Here is a 19,459-nt window from a genome sequence, read left to right as displayed (position 1 = left end):
GATTACTTCGACACATATTCTCCCGTAACGAGAATAAACTCCATTAGGATGACACTTGCCATAGCCGCGTTGCGGAACTTGGAAGTTCATTAAATGGACGTTAAAACTGCTTTCCTAAACGACGAATTAGATGAGGAAATCTATATGGAACAACCCGAAGTATTCGTGGTTCCGGGCCAAGAAAGGAAAGTGTGTAACTTGGTTAAATCGCTCTATGGTTTGAAACAGGCGCCTAAGTAGTGGCACGAAAAGTTTGACCATACGATGTTAACCAATGGGTTTAAAATAAACAAAAGTGAAAAATGCATCTACGTTAAGGAAACGATAGACGACTATGTCATTCTTTGTTTATACGTAGATGATATGCTCATCGTAGGTAGTAACGATTGGATGATCAAGTCTACCAAAAACATGTTGAATGCGAGATTTGACATGAAAGATATGAGTTTGGCTGATTTAATCCGCGGGATTAGAATCATTAGAAGACCTGATGGTCTCGTGTTGAGTCAATCAGATTATATTGACAAAATCCTTGGGAAGTTTAACAAAGATGATGATCAATTAGCTAGAACACCATTAGATACAAACATTTATCTAACCAAGAACCATGGAGAAGGTATTTCACAAGTGGAATATGCTCGGGTTATTGGTAGTTTGATGTATCTTATGAGCTGTACTAGGCTGGATATTGCCTTTACAGTTAGTAAACTCAGTAGATATACGAGTAATCCCGGTGCTATGCACTGGAAGGCAATAGTAAAGGTTATGAGATACTTGAGGTATACTCGTGACCTTGGACTACACTACGAGAGATATCCACTGTACTTGAAGGGTATAGCGACGCGAACTGGATATCTGATATTAAGGACTCTAAGTCCACGAGTGGCTACGTGTTTACACTAGCTGGTGCAGCCGTCGCATGGAAATCCTCTAAGCAAACTGTGATAGCTAGATCCACGATGGAATCTGAGCTGATAGCCTTGGACAAAGGTTGTGAAGAGGCTGAATGGCTACGCCATTTTCTAGAGGATATTCCGAATTAGGAAAGACCTGTACCTCCAATATGTGTGCATTGCGATAGTCAAACCACAATTGGGAGAGTACAGAGTCATATGTATAATGGTAAGTTTAGACATATGCGTCGTAGACATAATACCATTAGACAACTTCTCACAACTGGTGTTGTCTCGATTGACTACGTAAAGTCAAAAGATAATATAGCGGATCCGCTGACCAAAGGGTTAAGCAAAGAAGTTGTGGAGAAGTTGACACGAGGAATGGGTCTAAAGCCCTTGGACTAAAAAGTTCTATAGTAGATACCCAACCTAGCTAGCACCTAGGTTCAATGGGAAAACTAAATTATGGAACGGAGCGTGTCACTGTGGGGGTCTCAGACTCCCTACCACTCCTCGTTGAAACAGCGACTCCCGCAAGAGGCTAGCACGTTGATGCTTAATGATTCAAATGTCGGTTGACATGCGTGAGTATGCGGGATACTCGAGAAAGAATCACCTATGTAAGAGAGAAGTGAGGGTCGCTTCAAAGGAGAATTGATGGGCACGATTCTTTAGAAACTCTTGCAGAACCAGGAATGGTGACCCACGACCAAAACAGGCACACTCATGAGAACAAAGCACGGTTGGGAGGTTCCTGCGTGAGATATGTCATCGTCACACAAACGACAGTCGGTTCAAAGACATCGCGTTCTACCATATAGCCAGTAGGGTAAACATATCTTCACAAGGAAAGGTTCAAAGGGTGCGGTACCCCTACCTATCCTATGCTGGGATCGACCGTTGAACACAGTTGTTTCCGATTTCAAAATACCTTGAAAATCAATTTTTCATTCATGTGGGGGATTGTTGGAAAAAATAGCTTAAAATGGCATAAAATAACATGTTAAGTGGCTATGTTGTGGTACAATTATCAGCGGGGTCCACTGCTGATTTTGGTCGGGTCAAAGTGGATTCGGGTTCTTCGTAGTGAGACGAAGAGATTGATATATTGTACGCTCTAAACAGATAATGGGTGAATGAGATATTGATTCTCAAAGTAGACCCATTTGAGTTGGAAAAATGAAGGGAAAAAGTGAAGCTTTTGTCCCACATTGGTTTGGAAAGAGGATTTGCCCTACTATTTACACAAGAGCTCTTTTTAGGCTTATTAAATTGTATAGCATAGAGGTTTTTTCTCGCGCGCGGGGGGGGGGGGGGGGTGCGAATCAAACGTTACGTTGCGCCGAAGTCGTCCGAGCGGTACGTACCGGTGCAATAACGTCCACCGTTTTCGGAACGGTACAGGTACATGCCTGTACAGTTCCAATTACAGAATTAATTCTCAGGTTAATGGTGCTGTTACATGGGTGTTTTAAAGTCATTTTTGAATGCTATTGAATTCCTTCACCCCTATATAAGAGAGGATAGAGCAGCAGATTTTTATAATGTAGAAAATCATATTTTCCAGCCTCAAAACTCTCTGCTTCTACTCTCTTCTTAGCCTAATTGTGTTCATCCCGTTGCTCTAGTTCGCCGGATTCCTAGTTTGGGTGCTCATACACTGGAGAGTAGCAAGTTTTATCCTGGGAAGCCTAGGCTACAATGCTCCTAGCACTTGTGGGCGGTATCAAATAAGGTTTTAAGGAAAGAGTGATCGCTTGACTCTTGCTAAAAACCCTACACCAAACACGAGCATATCTCATCATCTTTCCTTCCCTTTTTTCTACAGAAAATAATAATCCTTATTTTTGTGGGGTTATTATTCGATTTTACCAACGAGATATCCAACATTACAAATATTTTATTAGTAGTTTTCTAATCCCTTTTGGACATGAATATGTTTTAATTCATGATGGCTATCTACCTTCTGAATATTTAATTTTATTCTCAAATCATTTTATTGATATATTCATTTAAATGCTATGAAGATATCTGTTCTGGGCATATTTTCAAACTGTGATAATCTAAACTATAATTATGTCATGTGCATTTGAATCCACTGGATGCCTAGAATTTGAGAGCTTAATTGAAATATATTGGGTCCGTTTACTAACAGAAAACTGTTTTTTGTTTTCTGTTTTCTAATTTTCAGTTTTCATTCTCTGTTTTTCATTCTCTGTTTTCTATTTAGAAAACTTGTTTACTAACAAAAAACTGTTCTCTGTTTTCTGTTTTCTTATTTTTCAGTTTTCACCTAAAATTTAGTTGAGATAATATTAATATTTTTTGAGCTAATATTTAAAATATTTTTTTGGATGTATTCATTTGAATGACATGTATATGAATATATAACTTTTACTTTGAATTCTAATATATGTGAGATTTCAATATTCGATATCTAGACCGAACTTGTATTATAATGTAACATAATTAAAAATATTCAAACTAATAATCTATTGAGTTCAATCAAAATCTAAAACATTATATAGAGTTTAATTCTTAATTTTGATAGTGTAAATAATGTCTAACTTTAAAGTGTAAGCAAATAAATTATGTTTAAATAAGTCAAGTAAGTAGAAAAGATAGAAGATGGTGATAAGTAAAATAAGATGATAATGAATGTAATCATAGTAATGTGGTTATACTGACATATAACTAAATAGATGATAGATGATTCTGTTTTCCATTTCGAAAACAGTTTTTAAGTGTGTTTCAGTTTTTCATAAATTTCCAGAAATTATTTTCAGTTTTCAAAATAGAAAACTGTGTTAGTAAACATGTTTTCTGTTTTCTATTTTCCAGTTTCCGAAAATTTTTGGAAATTTTCAGTTAGTAAACGGCCCGATAATGTTGTGACACACTTGCATACATTGTTCAGTGAGTGTGTTGGTTAACACATGACAATTACTTTTGTCACGATTTGTTTTCTTATAAAATGTGGCTATGTGTATATAATAATAGAAAATGTGGCATAACAATTATTTGCAATAGGCCATAAATATTACATCCTGCTAGAAGACAAATTCATAGCACTGATTATAGCTCTCAATTTTGAGGATATATATTTGCCCAGACGGTAGACTGAGGGTTTTAATTCTCTTAGTCACCCGTTAGAATGGACCTTAATAATGATTTTTTGATAAAAATGGTCTACCTATCCATCAATCCCTGTAGGATTGCTTATATCACCACCATAGCATACCTCTAAAAGGGCTATCAAATGAACCTCTGTCTGTTGGCTAAAAGCCAATAGCCCATTATAAGAGTCCAAATATAGGGGAATGGAATGCCGAGAAATTTCATAAAATGAAATCATTATTTAAATACACGTACTAGTTATACTGAACTGGAAGTTCAGGAGATAACCGATTTGCCAAATATATCTATTGATCATAAAAGAGTGACAATGTCCCATGCACCTTCCCTAACTTGGACCAAATATATCTACTGATAATCCTTGACACTAGAAGTGCAGGAGATCTATCGGTGTAAGTGATAAGAATCATAATACTAGATCTAGTAAAGAAACATTGTCACTCTTGAAAATACCTTGAATAATCATGTCCCGTAGACATTCGCTCAGATGAAGAAAAACCCTAGTAAAATTATAGGTGCACCAAACAAATATAATAGTAGAAATGCGGAACGGCCAGATCTAAATGTCTTTGGGAAATGACAATAATCTGGTTGATTTAGAAATTTCCATGCATGAATCCTATTAATATGGGAGAAAATTATGATAAAATATTATAGTTGTCGACAACACAATTGCCTTTACAAATTGCTCATTTTATGATAATCTGGATCTAGAGTTAGGCACCAGAAGTGTCATGACTATTTAACATATAAAGGAGCAATTAAGGCATAGCTCGACTCGCTAAAATGAATGTATTCTCTTTATAATAATACACCTTTGAGCGTTATCCTTGAAGGTTACAAATGAGTGTATGCACGAAAGAGAAATAAGAATAATGGGGTGATATGATGTAAAGCGAGTTTGTAGCTTATGGGTTCACGCAGAGACCCTTTGATTCTAATCAAATATACTCTCCCACGATAAGTGGCATTAAGTTCTGCTATATAATACCATTGGCAGAATAATAATAAATGTGCAGTTAATATTTATAGAAATTCCCGATGGATTTATAATCCCCGAAATGAGAAAATGAAAATTGTAGCATGTATGGTATTAAATTTTCAATGGTCTTATTGACTGAGTATTATTATGCTTGTTTATTATCTCAGTCAATATGTTGTACAAATGATAAATGTGAATGTTTATGAATACTCAACAAAGTATATATAGTGTCAAAATGCAACTCATGTTAGCTCTAGAAGAGCCACGAAGATGTTTTACAGAATAATTCACTCTAGTGACAATCTTGAAAAATGTACCATATTTCTTTTCTACACTTATTTTGGAACAATGTTTTCTTTATATTAGAACGTGTAGATTTTGAAGATTGTTATCTTCAGGGGGAGTGTCATTCATTTGAATCAATCCTGAAGATCAGACTTGAATCAATCCTGAAGATTATACTTAAATCAATCCGGAAGATTAGGTCTTGAAGACCAATGTACTCTTTTTCCTCTAATTAAGTTTTTGATATTATTTTCTTAATTAAAGGTTTTGTAATGAGGCAGCTAGCGCAATACATGAATACACATATTATGTACTCTTTTCCTCAACTAGTTTTTCACACTAGGTTTTTTTTTTTTTTTTTTTTTTTTTTTTTTTTTGTGAGGTTTTTAATGAGGCATGATTTTAGTATAGTGACGTCAATAAGATTATGCCCAGAAGTTTATGTTTAGTTTATGATTGTACTCTTTTCCTTAGCTAAGTCCCACTGAGTTTTCTTAGTCTAAGGTTTTTAATGAGGCAACTTTGTATAACACATGACTATACATACATCATGTACTCTTTTCCTTGACTAGGTTTTTTCCCATAGGGTTTTTCCTAGCAAGGTTTTTAACGAGGCATGATCAAGAGAAGATAATATCCAAGGAGGAGTGTTATGAAGACTTAGTCTGTGGCCAAGTCTGTTGCCATTATGCTTCAGAGGTAGTTACACTTCCTAATTGATAGGAAGTATTTGTTATATATATATATATATATATATATATATATATATATATATATATATATATATATTGTAAATGTAAAGTTTGTTGATGATGGAATTAATAAGAAGATTCACGTATATTTCCCTAAGCAATATCAATTATCGTTTTACTTTTCCTTCTCTCTCTTCTATCTTCTTAATTGTAGAGTTTAATTTGTATTATGATCTATATCAATTATCATTTTACTTTTCCTTCTCTCTCTTCTATCTTCTTAATTGTAGAGTTTAATTTGTATTATGATCTATGTCCACGCAAGATTATATAAATTCACATAACAATAAGCAATTTGTGAATGGATATTGTTGATCGAGGTGTGAATGTTGTTAGAAGCAATTATTATTATTATTATTATAATTATTATTAAATTATAATAAATGTTGTTATATTTTAAACGAAACAATTAAAATACTTAATTTTTATAATTTTGTTCATTTTCTGAAAAATGAACCAAACATATCGAGATAATTTTCTAAAATGCAATCAAACATTGAAAAAGAAAATATTTTCTAAAAATTAAAATGTTTTCCAAACACACTAAGAAGAAGTTTGTTGTTATCCATAAGCCAATTGACACACTTATTACTTTTTATATGCATGTGTACAAAAGTACAAGATCAATTCTTCATTTGAACTTCTCCAATGTGGCTCCAATTAATTAATTGGTTGCATACATGTAATGATCACTAGATCCACGAATTCTTTGGATTGCCAATATGAAATCACTCTCCACTTCTAGTTAAGACTTAAATAATGCATGAATTAAAAATATTAAGAAGCATTTAATTTGAACATGGAATCAAAATCAAAATTAAAAGTGAATATTCACTAATCAATGTCCACGCAAGATTGTATAAATTCACATGATGGCCAGTGGTTATATAAGGTCACTAGTTCTCTCACTGCTCACAATACATACCTCATACACCATCTAGAGAGAGCTGAGTAAAGTGAGAGACAAAATACTCGTTATCTCTGCTGCAGTCCGGATCGCTCAACCGTATCAATAACTATGGTTGGAGGTTAGTCGATCCTATTATCACGTATTATATGATGCATGTGATACTTTAGTCTAACAGTTGGTATCAGTCGCCATAAATAATCTCTACCTAGTTTTTTTTAATTGCTTAAATATTTGCATATTTTATATACTTTGTTATATAATTGAGATTATGTGAATATTCTTGAGTTCGCAATTAAATTATCTGGGTTGCTGGAAATTTGGTGTTTTCTTTTTCGCATTAAGTATTAAAAACAAAAAAATTAAAATTGGATAATATTTTCTGCTTCGCCGGTCTTCAGTACATCGTCGGCCCTTTGTTCATGGTTGGAGACGACGATTCATCAACGAACAAACAATAAATTTGGTTCTGGTCGTCCTGTCCTTTCAGTTGCCATCAAGAACAGGGTTCCGGTGATGGAGACGGACGGTGACGCAAAAGGCAGCGGTTTCGCGATGCAGCTACGAACAGCTGGCAGTGGCATCGGCGTTGCGTCGAGGTTGGATGGCAGCAGTGGAGCTGGGTTTTTTTTTCCAGCGACGATGCACTGCCTTCACTCCTTTCAGACGATGCCGGCGGCAATTGCTTCTGCTCATCTATTCGTCACTGGTGTCCATGGTCTACTGCTGTAGCTTTTACACGAAGAAGATGATGAATGAAGCTAAGCTAAATGGGCCAGGTCTGGCCCAATTGGGCCAGACTTGGGCTCATCATAAAAAAAAAATTCTTTTTTTTAATTAAATCTTGGCCTGTTATGGTTTTGGGTCAAACCTGAATTGATATTTGGACAATTCATTCAGATTTACATCTTCATCGTATTTGGACTTCTTCTAATTAAATTATCCAATTGAATTTTTTTTATTAAGTCTATTATTAAATTATTATTCAACTTTGAATAATTATTCAGTTTTAATTTTTCAGTTGAATTATAATTTAATAATGTTTCAGATTAAATTGTATTAAGTGTTACAATTTAATTGTGGAGTATTTTGTGAGTAATATGCATAATCTGAGCATGCTATTTATCTCTTTATTGCAATAATTATTTGACTGTTATAATTATGCCTGTAGAAAAGCATGTTCATTAAGAAAAATTTAGAGCCTTTTAGGTCTAAATTATATGCTATGCATGATTTAGTGCATTTTAGGTGAATTAGTGCCTTTCAGGTTAGATTATGCATATTATTACTCAATCTTCAGTCATTACTCCACTCGTGCTCTTATAAAGTTCCTAAAGCACATAAAGTACATAAACAATTCTTCGTAGTTTACCCTATTCAAAGCCTTATCCATAGGTGAAACTACTCTTTAGATCTCTCAAACGATTTTACTTCAAAAATGAGAACACATGAATTAGGGAAGTTTCTTGGGGAGGAATACTAGTTCTATGGCCCTGGCTTAAAAGCCTTGTTGCTATTAGTCCCCTTGCGACGCTACTCTGTCTAAGGAGTTGGTTTTTAACCGAACTTCGTCTCGACCAACTTTCCTAAGAGTATACCTAAGGATTGTCTATCATATTTTGGTTTAATCTGTTTGTTTTTTAGGTTTTCTTGCTAATGTGATTATGTTTTTTGGTTAATTAAAGAGTAGCCACATCATCTTTAATTTTTCCAAAATTACATATTGAGTTTTACTCACATAAAGTTAATGCAAGAATATTGTAATTCACTCTGCGTGATATGACAAAATTTAGCCCACAGGCAATTTTGTTATATTTGTAGGGTTAATTAGGATGAAATACCATACTATGATCATAATTTGCCCACAGGGATTATGTATCGGCTTATAGTTTTGGTAGTTTTGCCATTAAGGGTGGAAAATTTAAAATCGCACCCATTCCGTTTCCACCATTCAGTTTTGGTAAATTCATTATGCGTAAAAATTTAGCCCACAGGCAATTTTTATGGCATCCGAATTTATCTTTTGCATAATTTTACATTGGTAATATTATGTATTTCAGTATCTCTCTCTAATTTTGTGCCTCGAAAAAAATTCTAACCAAGCTTTCAATTTTCTTTTACAGTCACTCTTCCAATCACTCAATCAATAATTATTGATATTCCTATCCTTAATGATGATAATCACAAAGAGTGGAAAGACGCTATTCTATTGAATTTAGGAATATTAGGGTTTGATTATGCTCTTCGCATTGAGAAGCTTGCTGAGCTTACTGCGAAAAACACTGAGGAACAAAAAACGCTATACGAGCGATGGGCAACAACCAATCGCTTAGGCGTATTCCTCATTAAGTCTAAAATTGCCAGAGAGATTCGTGGTCCCGTCGATGATATTGAGGACATTGAGCCATTACTCAAGGCCATCGATGATCAATTTGCTGACGCGAACAAATCTCTGGCAAGTACCCTGATAATGCAGTTTATCAATACGCGTCTTTCCACTATCAAGGGAACGCGAAAACACATCTTACAGCTCAGGGACATTGCGGCTCAATTGAAGAAGTTGAAAATTATTCTTCCAGATGCCTTTGTGGTGCACTTCGCACTAAATACCCTATCTCAGGAATATAGCGCGTTTAAAATTTCCTATAATACACATAAGGATGAATGATCTATCAATCAATTGATTACCATGTGTACTCAAGAGGAAACACGGCTTTTAACTGAGCTTGGGGAAAGTGCTTTAATGGCCACAACAAGGCCTAAAAGAATGTTTGGAAAACCTAAGGGACTTACCATGACTGCTAAGGGGAAACTAACCCCTAAAGCAGACATTAAGAAGATACAAAAGTGTTTCTTTTGCAAAAAGAAGGGACACATGAAGAAAGATTGTATCAAGTTCAAGAAATGGATGTCCCAAAAAGGTAACATTTCATCTTCTTTCGTTTGTTTCGAATATAACATGTCAGAAGTTAATACTAATTCCTGGTGGGTTGACTCTGGTTCAACAATCCACATTGCAAACTCTTTGCAGGATATGACAAAACTGAGACAGCCAATGGGAACTGAGTGTAGCATCTTCTCTGGAAACAAGATTGCGTCACCAGTAGAAGCTGTCGGAGTTTGCAATTTAGTTTTGGACAATGGCTTTGTATTGACGTTAGAAAAGACTTTTTATGTTCCTAGTTTTTCTAGGAACTTAGTTTCAGTATCTAGACTTGTACCCTTCGGTTATTCTTTTGAATTTAATGCCAATGATTTCAAGTTATTTCGTTATTCTACTTGTGTTGGTACTGGTACAATGTCTAATGGTTTTTTCCGTCTTAAATTAAAGAATGATTCAGTTTACAATTCTTTACATGTTCAAAACGGCACCAAACGGTGTAGTATTAACGACAATTCTCAATGTTGTGGCATCGGAGATTAGGTCATATCTCCCTTGGGCGTATTAAAAGGTTGGTAAAGGATGGAGTACTTTCTACTCTAGACTATACTGACTTTGAGACTTGCATTGACTGCATTAAAGGTAAGCAGACAAACAAGTCAAAAAAAGGTGCCAATAGAAGTTCAACGTTGTTGGAAATTATTCATACTGACATATGTTGTCTTGATATGACAATACCTGGTCAGAAATATTTCATCACCTTCATTTATGACTTCTCAAGATTTTCCTATGTGTATTTACTTCATCATAAACATGAAGCATTGGATGCCTTTAAATCATTTAAAGCTAAAGTTGAAAACCAATGTAACAGGAAAATACACATAGTTAGGTCTGATAAGGGTGGTGAATACTATTGTAGATATACTGAGAATGGACAAACACCTGGTCCCTTTGCTAAGTTTCTTCAAGAGCATGGGATTGTTGCCCAATACACCATTCCTGGTTCTCCAGACCAAAATGGTGTAGCTGAAAGAAGAAACCGGACCCTTCTGGATATGGTGCGGAGTATGCTTAGCAACTCTAAGCTTCCTAAGTCGTTGTGGGATGAAGCACTTAAGACGGCAACGTATATATTAAATCGTGTTCCAACCAAGGCTGTCCCTAAGACACCGTTTGAGTTATTCAAAGGTTAGAAACCGAGTTTGCAACATATGCGTGTTTGGGGATGTCCGTCTGAGGTGAGGATATATAACCCACACGAGAAGAAACTTGACCCAAGGACGATTAGTGCTTTCTTTATTGGATATGCACAATCTTCTAAGGGTTATAGGTTCTATTGTCCATCTCATACTACTAGGATAGTGGAATCGAGGAATGCTAAATTTCTTGAAGATGACTCGATTAGTGGGAGTGATCGGTTTAAGGACTTAGTTCCTTCCTTCGATCATATTGGCTCTTGACCTTCTACGTCATCTGGTGGGGTTGTACTTATCCGCAGTGCTCCTTTAGTTCGGCCTGCAGATATACCACCTACCGTTGAGATTCCACAAACTGTTGAGGATCAGCCTTTGGAAGAACCAGTTCAGGACTTACAGTAACCGCCTGAACTAGATTTCGAACCAATGGTTGAACCAACTCAGGATATACAGCAAGATTCTGAGCCGATGCAGACTGAACCGATTCAAGAACTGCCACCAGTTCCTGAAGAGGTAGTTGCCCCGCAGCCTGTACAAGGTGATGAGGGTCCAACCTTAAGATGGTCTACTCGGATAAGGCGATCAGCAGTTCCTAGTTATTATGTTTCGTATCTACAAGAATCTGACATAGGGGCTGAAAATGATCCTGAAACATTCTCTCAAGCCACAAATTGTGCACAGTCTGACTTATGGTTAGAAGCCATGAAAGATGAAATGAATTCCATGAAGGACAATGGAGTTTGGGATCTTGTTTAGTTGCCTAATGGGACCAAGGCCATTGGCTGTAAATGGGTTTTTAAGACTAAAAGAAACTCATTAGGCAACATTGAGAGATACAAGGCCCGGCTTGTTGCCAAGGGATTTACTCAAAAAGAAGGAATTGATTACAAGGAGACATTTTCTCCTGTATCAAAGAAAGATTCACTTCGGGTCATTCTGGCATTAGTTGCACATTTTAATCTTGAGTTGCAACAAATGGATGTGAAAACCGCTTTCCTAAATGGTGATCTAGAATAGGAGGTTTATATGAAACAACCTAAAGGTTTCTCTTCTAGGGGTGGTGAGCATTTAGTATGTAAGCTTAAGAAATCTATATACGGTTTAAAACAAGCCTCCCGTCAATGGTATATCAAATTCGATGGGGTAATTTCTTCATTTGGTTTTGTTGAAAATCGCTCAGATAACTATATATACCAGAAGGTGAGTGGGAGTAAAATTTGCTTTCTTGTTTTATATGTGGATGACATCTTACTTGCCACCAATGATAAGGGGATGCTTCGTGATGTGAAACAATTTCTTTCTAAGAACTTTGATATGAAGGATATGGGTGATGCCTCTTATGTTATTGGCATTAAAATTCAGAGAGATAGGTCCCGGGGTATACTGGGTTTATCTCAAGAAACCTATATAAACAATGTTTTAGAGAGATTTCATATGCAAAACTGTTCACCAAACGCTGCTCCCATATCTAAGGGGGATAAATTCAGTTTGGACCAATGTCCGAAAAATGATTTGGAGAAGGAATCCATGGAGAACATCCCTTATGCTGCAGCAGTTGGATGTCTTGGATATATTCAAGTCTGTACGAGGCCGGATATTGCTTTTGCGGTTGGAATGCTAGGGCGTTACCAACACAATCCGGGGTTAGACCATTGGGGAACTGTAAAGAAGGTTCTAAGGTATCTCAAAGGAACCAAAGGTTACAAGCTTGGGTTTAGGCAGACGGACAATTTAGATCTTGTCGGTTATTCAGACGCGGATTTCGCTGGCTGTGTTGATTCTCGAAAATCAACTTCAGGGTGCGTCTTCATTATGGCCGGTGGGGCTATCTCATGGAGAAGTGTTAAACAGTCCTTAATAGCTACTTCTACCATGGAAGCCGAGTTCGTTTCCTATTTCGAGGCTACTTCACAGGGTGTTTGGCTAAAGAATTTTATCTCTGGGCTTAGAATTATGGATTCTATATCTAAGACATTGAAAGTCTACTGTGACAACTCAACTACAGTCTTCCTAGCTAAGAACAACAAAAGTGGAAGTCGAACTAAGCACATCGACATCAAGTTCTTAGCAATTAGGGAGCGTGTCAATAAAGTTGTATTTGTTGAACACATTCATACTGAGTTGATGTTAGCAGATCCCTTGACTAAAGGCATGCCACCATTTAAGTTCAAGGATCTGATTCAGAAAATGGGACTTTCGTCCAATTTGTAATTTGTATATATACATTCAGTTTTAATAAAATTCTTTGGCATTCAGACGTTTTCTCAATTAAGTGTGTACACCTTCATTTACTTTATACTAATGAGAAAATGTACTTTAGGGACTTGGAATAAACATAGGGTTTATTTCGTTGGGTTTTGTTTCCTAATTAAGTGCTCAATGACAGTTTGCATTTGATCATAATGGATGCTACTCGCGCTAATGAGAACATATCATTATGGTTGGTGTATTTCTGTTATTGAGTGGTAGTGCTTGCACCAAGTGGGAGAATGTAACATTTATCCGTTACTATTATTATAACATTAGGATAAGTTATGATAATATTCAGTATTTGATGTGTGGTGCAACACTAATAACCTAATAGCTAGACTACCATTATGATTAGGAGTCTGGTTAGGGTTTAGGAGACCTAAAGACAATCAACCACAATGATGGCCAGTGGTTATATAAGGTCACTAGTCCTCTCACTGCTCACAATACATACCTCATACACCATCTAGAGAGAGCTGAGTAAAGTGAGAGACAAAATACTCGTTATCTCTGCAGCAGTCCGGATCGCTCAACCGTATCAAAAACTATGGCTGGAGGTTAGTCGATCCTATTATCACGTATTATATGATGCATGTGATACTTTAGTCTAACAATATATATGTTCATTTGGTATAATGAATACAATATAATATTTTCCATTCCTAAACACAAACTTCATATTAGACTAAATAATCAAATATATCATTTACCTACATTTCCACCGTAACAACTAACAAATAACCCCAATAATAATATGCACGTGTGGTTTGCCACACTACCACCACTGAAAATCTTATCCACCGAAACTAGCTAGTGAGTCACTTTCAAACTCCACATCCCTACATCATCGATCCCAACTCAAAGCCAATCCATTATATATAGCCCAAAGTTTAAACCTCAACTTAAACTAAAATCTACAAATCCCTTCTCCTTGAGAATCATGCATAACCCACCAATAGCAACCAACTACCCCAATTATCCTCTCACACTCATGTTAATGTTAACTTTAATGTTTGAGTTATTAACTTAATTAATTACTCTATCTTACTAAAAGATTTTGTCTTGATTTCCATTGATAAGATCCAAATTAAACATTTAGCTTATACCTCTTTTCCTAGGCCAACAAAACTCATTACACTTATCCTCCAACACCACATTAGGCAACTAGCTTTACTAAAGACAATTTTGCAAGACATTCTCCCCGGCCAGCTAGTATTATTTTTCCCAACCCACTTAAACTCGATCTCAAGAAAGAAAATTGTGTATGCATGCACATTATATTACACAACTCTAAAATCATTTCATAGCTATCTCATTGTAGTAAAATCTCGCAAAATGTTAACATATATGGACTCCTCCTCCCTAGCACTTATAGAGCAAGTGGATAGTGTGTAGTTTGGGTTGCAAATCTTGGATTCGATGCCTCTGGCTGCATGTAATTTATTTTAAGAATAGACATTATTAGAGTAGCACAAACACATTTTGTGTAATTCATGTTGTCTTTTCTCGTATCCAAAATAAATAAATAAATAAAATCTATCATTTATAGCCACTCAATATGGAAGCTGTGTATTCAATATTCAAAATAAACAGAAGCTACCTCTTAAATCCTTCAACAAATCCAAACCAATTTCTAATGGCTCAAATTTGAATGTAGCCTTGCTTGTACATCAGTTATGATGCATGGAATTCTATGGGCAATGTTTCTTCGTTTTAAAAATCTTTCCACCTTCAAAATGTGTTTATAAAGGTCAAAATAATTTTAAAAAAAAAAAAAAAAAAAAAAACACTTTAGATCAAGATGCGAAACTCCAAAAAATTAGATTTTAACCAAAATTCCTAACTTTACCAATTCTATTTTTTTCTCCTCTTTCCACAAGTTGCAATATGTTATTCAACTTCTTCTATTTTGAAAACTCCAATGAGGCAATTCCTTATTTATACATTTCCCTTGCAATCTTTATACCATGGACCAGGGTTCGCACTGCATTGTGAACCTTGGTGCATATGTATGTGTCTTATATTATGAGTTTTTTGTCTTTTATTATAAAATTTTGTACTTTTAGAGTATAAATTATGTACCTGAAACAAATTAGTAATTGTGTTATGAATTTTTGTTTCTTGTATTGTGAAATTCTGTACCTATGAACACAAATTGTGTATATAAATCAGATTTGAAAAAAGAAAAATAAATATATAACATGTGTATGTGTCTTGTGTTGTGATATTTTGTGTTTTATATTATAAAATTTTGTACCTCATTATTTTGATCTAGGGTCCATATGCTATGTGGACCTTGATCCATGATATAAATTGCATTTTCCTTGTGTTTCGGCTCTTACATTTTATAAGTGTTATTTCGCTTTTTATTTCGCCAGTTTGTCTAAATTTAGATAATATTAATTTATTACGGCAAGTTAGAGCACAATCCGACCTTAGCTCAGTTGGTAGAGCGGAGGACTGTAGTTGGTATAACCCGAAGCTATCCTTAGGTCGCTGGTTCGAATCCGGCAGGTCGGACTTCTGTTTTAAAAATATAATGAGTAGCTTTCGGAGAGTTCTTTTTAAAAATAATTTCCCAAAATTCTGCAACATTTTTGTTCTATTTTATTAGCAATCACTTCCAGAATCATATTATTTTCAAAGGAACTATTCCAACTAAATAGCTTACCAAGTAAGTGGAGTATGAAATTTTTCTAATATAGTTTTAGTTTTTGTTTTTTTTTTTTGTTTTTTATTTTTTTATTTTTGTTTTTGTTTTTGTTTTTGTTTTTGTTTTTTTTTTTTTTTTTTTTTCTTTGTACATGTAAGACATATCTACAAATCTAATAAGAGACAATAATGTTAGGCCCTTAACTGGAACAAACAAAAATGTCGGTAGTAGTTGTTTCTTAAAATGAATGGTTCATATTATTTTGATTTTAGTATCTTTTTAATGATTTTCTTTATTTACCATCTATTATATTATTTTCTACAAATCTAATAAGAGACAATAATGTTAGGCCCTTAACGGGAACAAACAAAAATGTCGGTAGTAGTTGTTTCTTAAAATGAATGGTTCATATCATTTTGATTTTAGTATCTTTTTAATGATTTCTTTATTTACCATCTATTATATTATTTTCTTCCCTTAAATAACCCTAAATTCGGTTAGTATAAACTTTAGTAACGGAATATTCCGTTAACTATACATTATTATTCTTAACATACTCATTAATTTATATAAGAAAGGTCTTAGATTCGAACCCTATCCCAATTATAGTTGGCATAATTGTTTAACATATATTATGAATATGTAAAAATGTATTAAAAAAATAGATAATATAAAATTTAACATAAACTTTGATCAAATAATTAGCCTGACTAAATACATAGCATTCAAAGTTGTCAAAGATTATTATTTTTGAAAGTCAACTTGGCGGTTGTATTTATAGAAGAGTTAAAATAGAGTCTGGTGGAACATTGTTCCAGTACATAACAGTATTGAAACTAAGTGCTGAAGTAGCTAAAGTATGAGCTAATAAATTCTGTAATCTAGGAATATAAAGCACTGAACAATAATTAAAGGCAGACATATAGGTTCTGCAACTATCGATGGCATAATCTAAATGCGAGCGTAACGTGGGTGGTGGCCCAGATAAGTAGCACTGTAACTGTTGACAATCCGTATGAATCCGTATAGATAGCTCATTCCTCCTCTTAAGCCATGATAAATACATAGCATTCAAAGTTGTCAAAGATTATAAATCAGGAACTACTTTAAAATAATTTGATTTTCTTGAATTTTTTTTTTATTTTTTTAAAAACAAATTTATGTCAAGTTTTTTTTTTTTTTTTTTTTTTTTTTTTTTTTTTTTTTTTTTTTTTTTATGTTTAATTAATCTTCTTTTGATTATTTAAAACAAAACTTAATATTTCAATTATGCTTTTGCATTATTGGAATGATTTAGGTCATTATGGTATTAATATTTTTTGTATTTTTTTTATAATGATACAATTATACATTACTTTACAAATATTATACTATTATTTTTTTATCGGACAAAATTGTTCTTACATCATTGTCAGACCTGCGCGGCCTAACTACAAAGTTGTTGATCATAAATACAATTACACATGGACTCTAAAACGGTAGAATCATTTTCCAAATAATTGACAATGTTAACATCCTACTAGCTCCAATTGAACAAGTTTACACAGCAAAATTTTATCAATGCATGAAAACTTCTAAAGAAATTTGTAAGTTAATTTTTACTATATCATTATATTAATATCTATTGTAATCATATATTTTGAATTATTTATTATCATCCTCTATTGACAACAATTGTAGCAATTGTCATGGACAAACTCTCAAAACAATTTGTCTCAACAAGGAATGAAAATTAAAAAAAAATCATTGATTTCATTATTGTTAATGAAAAGTATGTACGACACTTTATTACTCTTATTAAATTAAATAAATTAGTAGCTACAACAAAAAATAATACATATGCATTTAATTAATTTAGAATTAGATGTCTATAATTCTTTATTTAAAAAAAATTATTCATTATAAAAAAAATTTAAAAGAAATATAATTTCATTAGTTTTATTATCTTTATTTTCTACAATTCAAAGATTCCTTACCTTCAAATTTATTAATTTATTATATTCGCATTGTTCATTATCTTCTTTTTAAATTATCTTGTAATTAAATATCATAGTTATAATACAAAACATGTTATATATATTTGAGTTAATTCCAGCAATGGTCCTCCGAATATTGTGATATTCCAAAATTGGTCCTCGTCTTTTAATTTGGACGAAAAAGACCCTTGACTATCATATTTGTTCCAGCATTGATCCTTCCGTTAAGCTTCCGTTAGTCAGGCGTTAGTGTGGAGGGTAAAATGGTCATTTCCTTAGCTTGCTTTCTTCATCACCCTTCCCCTAGGAAATATGAGAGGTCCGACTGGCACTATGGCCATCAGAGGAGGCACTACCATAGGCGGAACCCGAACGATTTTCTTAGCCGGCCACTACCCAAACTGTAACGAACCAAAATTTCAATTTATAAATCCGGTATTAAGAAAATTCAAAATAGCTTTTTGACTCCATTAAAATTTTTTGCGAACAATCGGTGTGTGAATAAAATAATTTTCGTCACATTTTGAAATCAATTCGACACCGAAGAAGAGTATTTCTTTCGAAAATTCCAAGTTATAGGGTACTTCGCGTACCAAGATTTAAATCGAGAATTTTATCCGAGTGAGACCGGGAGAATTAAAAAGGGAATTTTGAACAAGTGTTCATCCATATGGTTTTTGGAAAAATTCACTTTCCACCCCAAAGTAATAAAGAAATATCATTTTTAGCCTATGGTTCATGATACATGGTGGACCACAAGACATCCAAAAATCCCTTATAAAGTCATCTTTTAGCTTGGGGAAGTTACCCCTTTGCCCTCAACCATTCATTGTGTATCATCCTAGGGTTTTCGACCCTATATAAACCCTTTATTCCATCACATTTTCCTGATCTCATTTTCATTGCCTCCTCCTCACATTTGTCTGCCAACATCCAAGGACAAAAGCTCCAACTTAGTAAGCATTGTTCATGTAACACCCCGAAATTTTGAAACTTTTAAAGCTTATATAATAAAGGTGAATTCTCATTAAATCCGAACGTTAACATAAGAGTGCGGGGTGCTATGCCACATCGGAGCTGGGAAACTCAGATGCACAGGCTAAACTAACTAAACAACCTCAAAGCAATGTCAATACATAATCATGGCATGCAGGCCGGAAGGGAAACTAACTAATCTACGCTCCGGATCTCTAGCGTGCTCCGGTGTCTACTCATCTGTGCCTGAAAGCCAAATATATCTGTTCAGCGAATGATGCTGGTAACCCACTCCAAGGCGTTGAAATACAGTATAGGTATATATATATATATATATATATATATATATATATATATATATATATATACACACACACACACACACACACACACACACACACACACACACACATATATATATAGGAAAACCATTTTGAAGTAGGAATATATATACTTAAGAGACTCTAGCTTTAAAAACCAGGAGTAAACTCAGCAAATAGAGGCAAACACAATAATCAATGATACCAGTTAAGTAGAGACAATCATCATAAAGAATATGCATCTAAGGTCA

At 34.3% G+C, this 19,459-nt stretch overlaps 2 protein-coding genes and 1 non-coding gene across 3 annotated transcripts in view; 2 read left to right on the top strand and 1 right to left on the bottom strand.

The window, feature by feature from the left end:
• LOC109163642 (FAD synthase-like) overlaps window positions 1-8,296 on the bottom strand; it is a 30,312-nt gene extending 22,016 nt beyond the window's left edge. The window contains exon 1 of the mRNA XM_019312387.1: window positions 8,286-8,296. The gene's annotated coding sequence lies outside the window, so the exon portion shown is untranslated. The remainder of the gene's footprint in view (window positions 1-8,285) is intronic.
• Window positions 7,069-9,625, top strand: LOC109163579. The gene is made up of 4 exons (XM_019312327.1): window positions 7,069-7,078; window positions 7,448-7,580; window positions 7,690-7,736; window positions 9,081-9,625. Exons 1-4 carry the CDS (start codon window positions 7,069-7,071, stop codon window positions 9,623-9,625), a joined length of 735 nt encoding a protein of 244 aa, XP_019167872.1.
• A 6,088-nt stretch (window positions 9,626-15,713) lies between these two features.
• Window positions 15,714-15,804, top strand: TRNAY-GUA. Its single transcript is given in 2 exon segments — window positions 15,714-15,750; window positions 15,769-15,804. It is a non-coding gene; the product is annotated as a tRNA-Tyr (tRNA).
• Window positions 15,805-19,459: the final 3,655 nt, after the last annotated feature.

This window comes from Ipomoea nil, unplaced genomic scaffold, assembly GCF_001879475.1.
Source record: "Ipomoea nil cultivar Tokyo-kokei standard unplaced genomic scaffold, Asagao_1.1 scaffold3030, whole genome shotgun sequence".
Taxonomy (NCBI): domain Eukaryota; kingdom Viridiplantae; phylum Streptophyta; class Magnoliopsida; order Solanales; family Convolvulaceae; genus Ipomoea; species Ipomoea nil.
The sequence above is the reverse complement of the archived record's forward strand: the minus strand, read 5'-3'. Positions and strand labels throughout refer to the sequence as shown.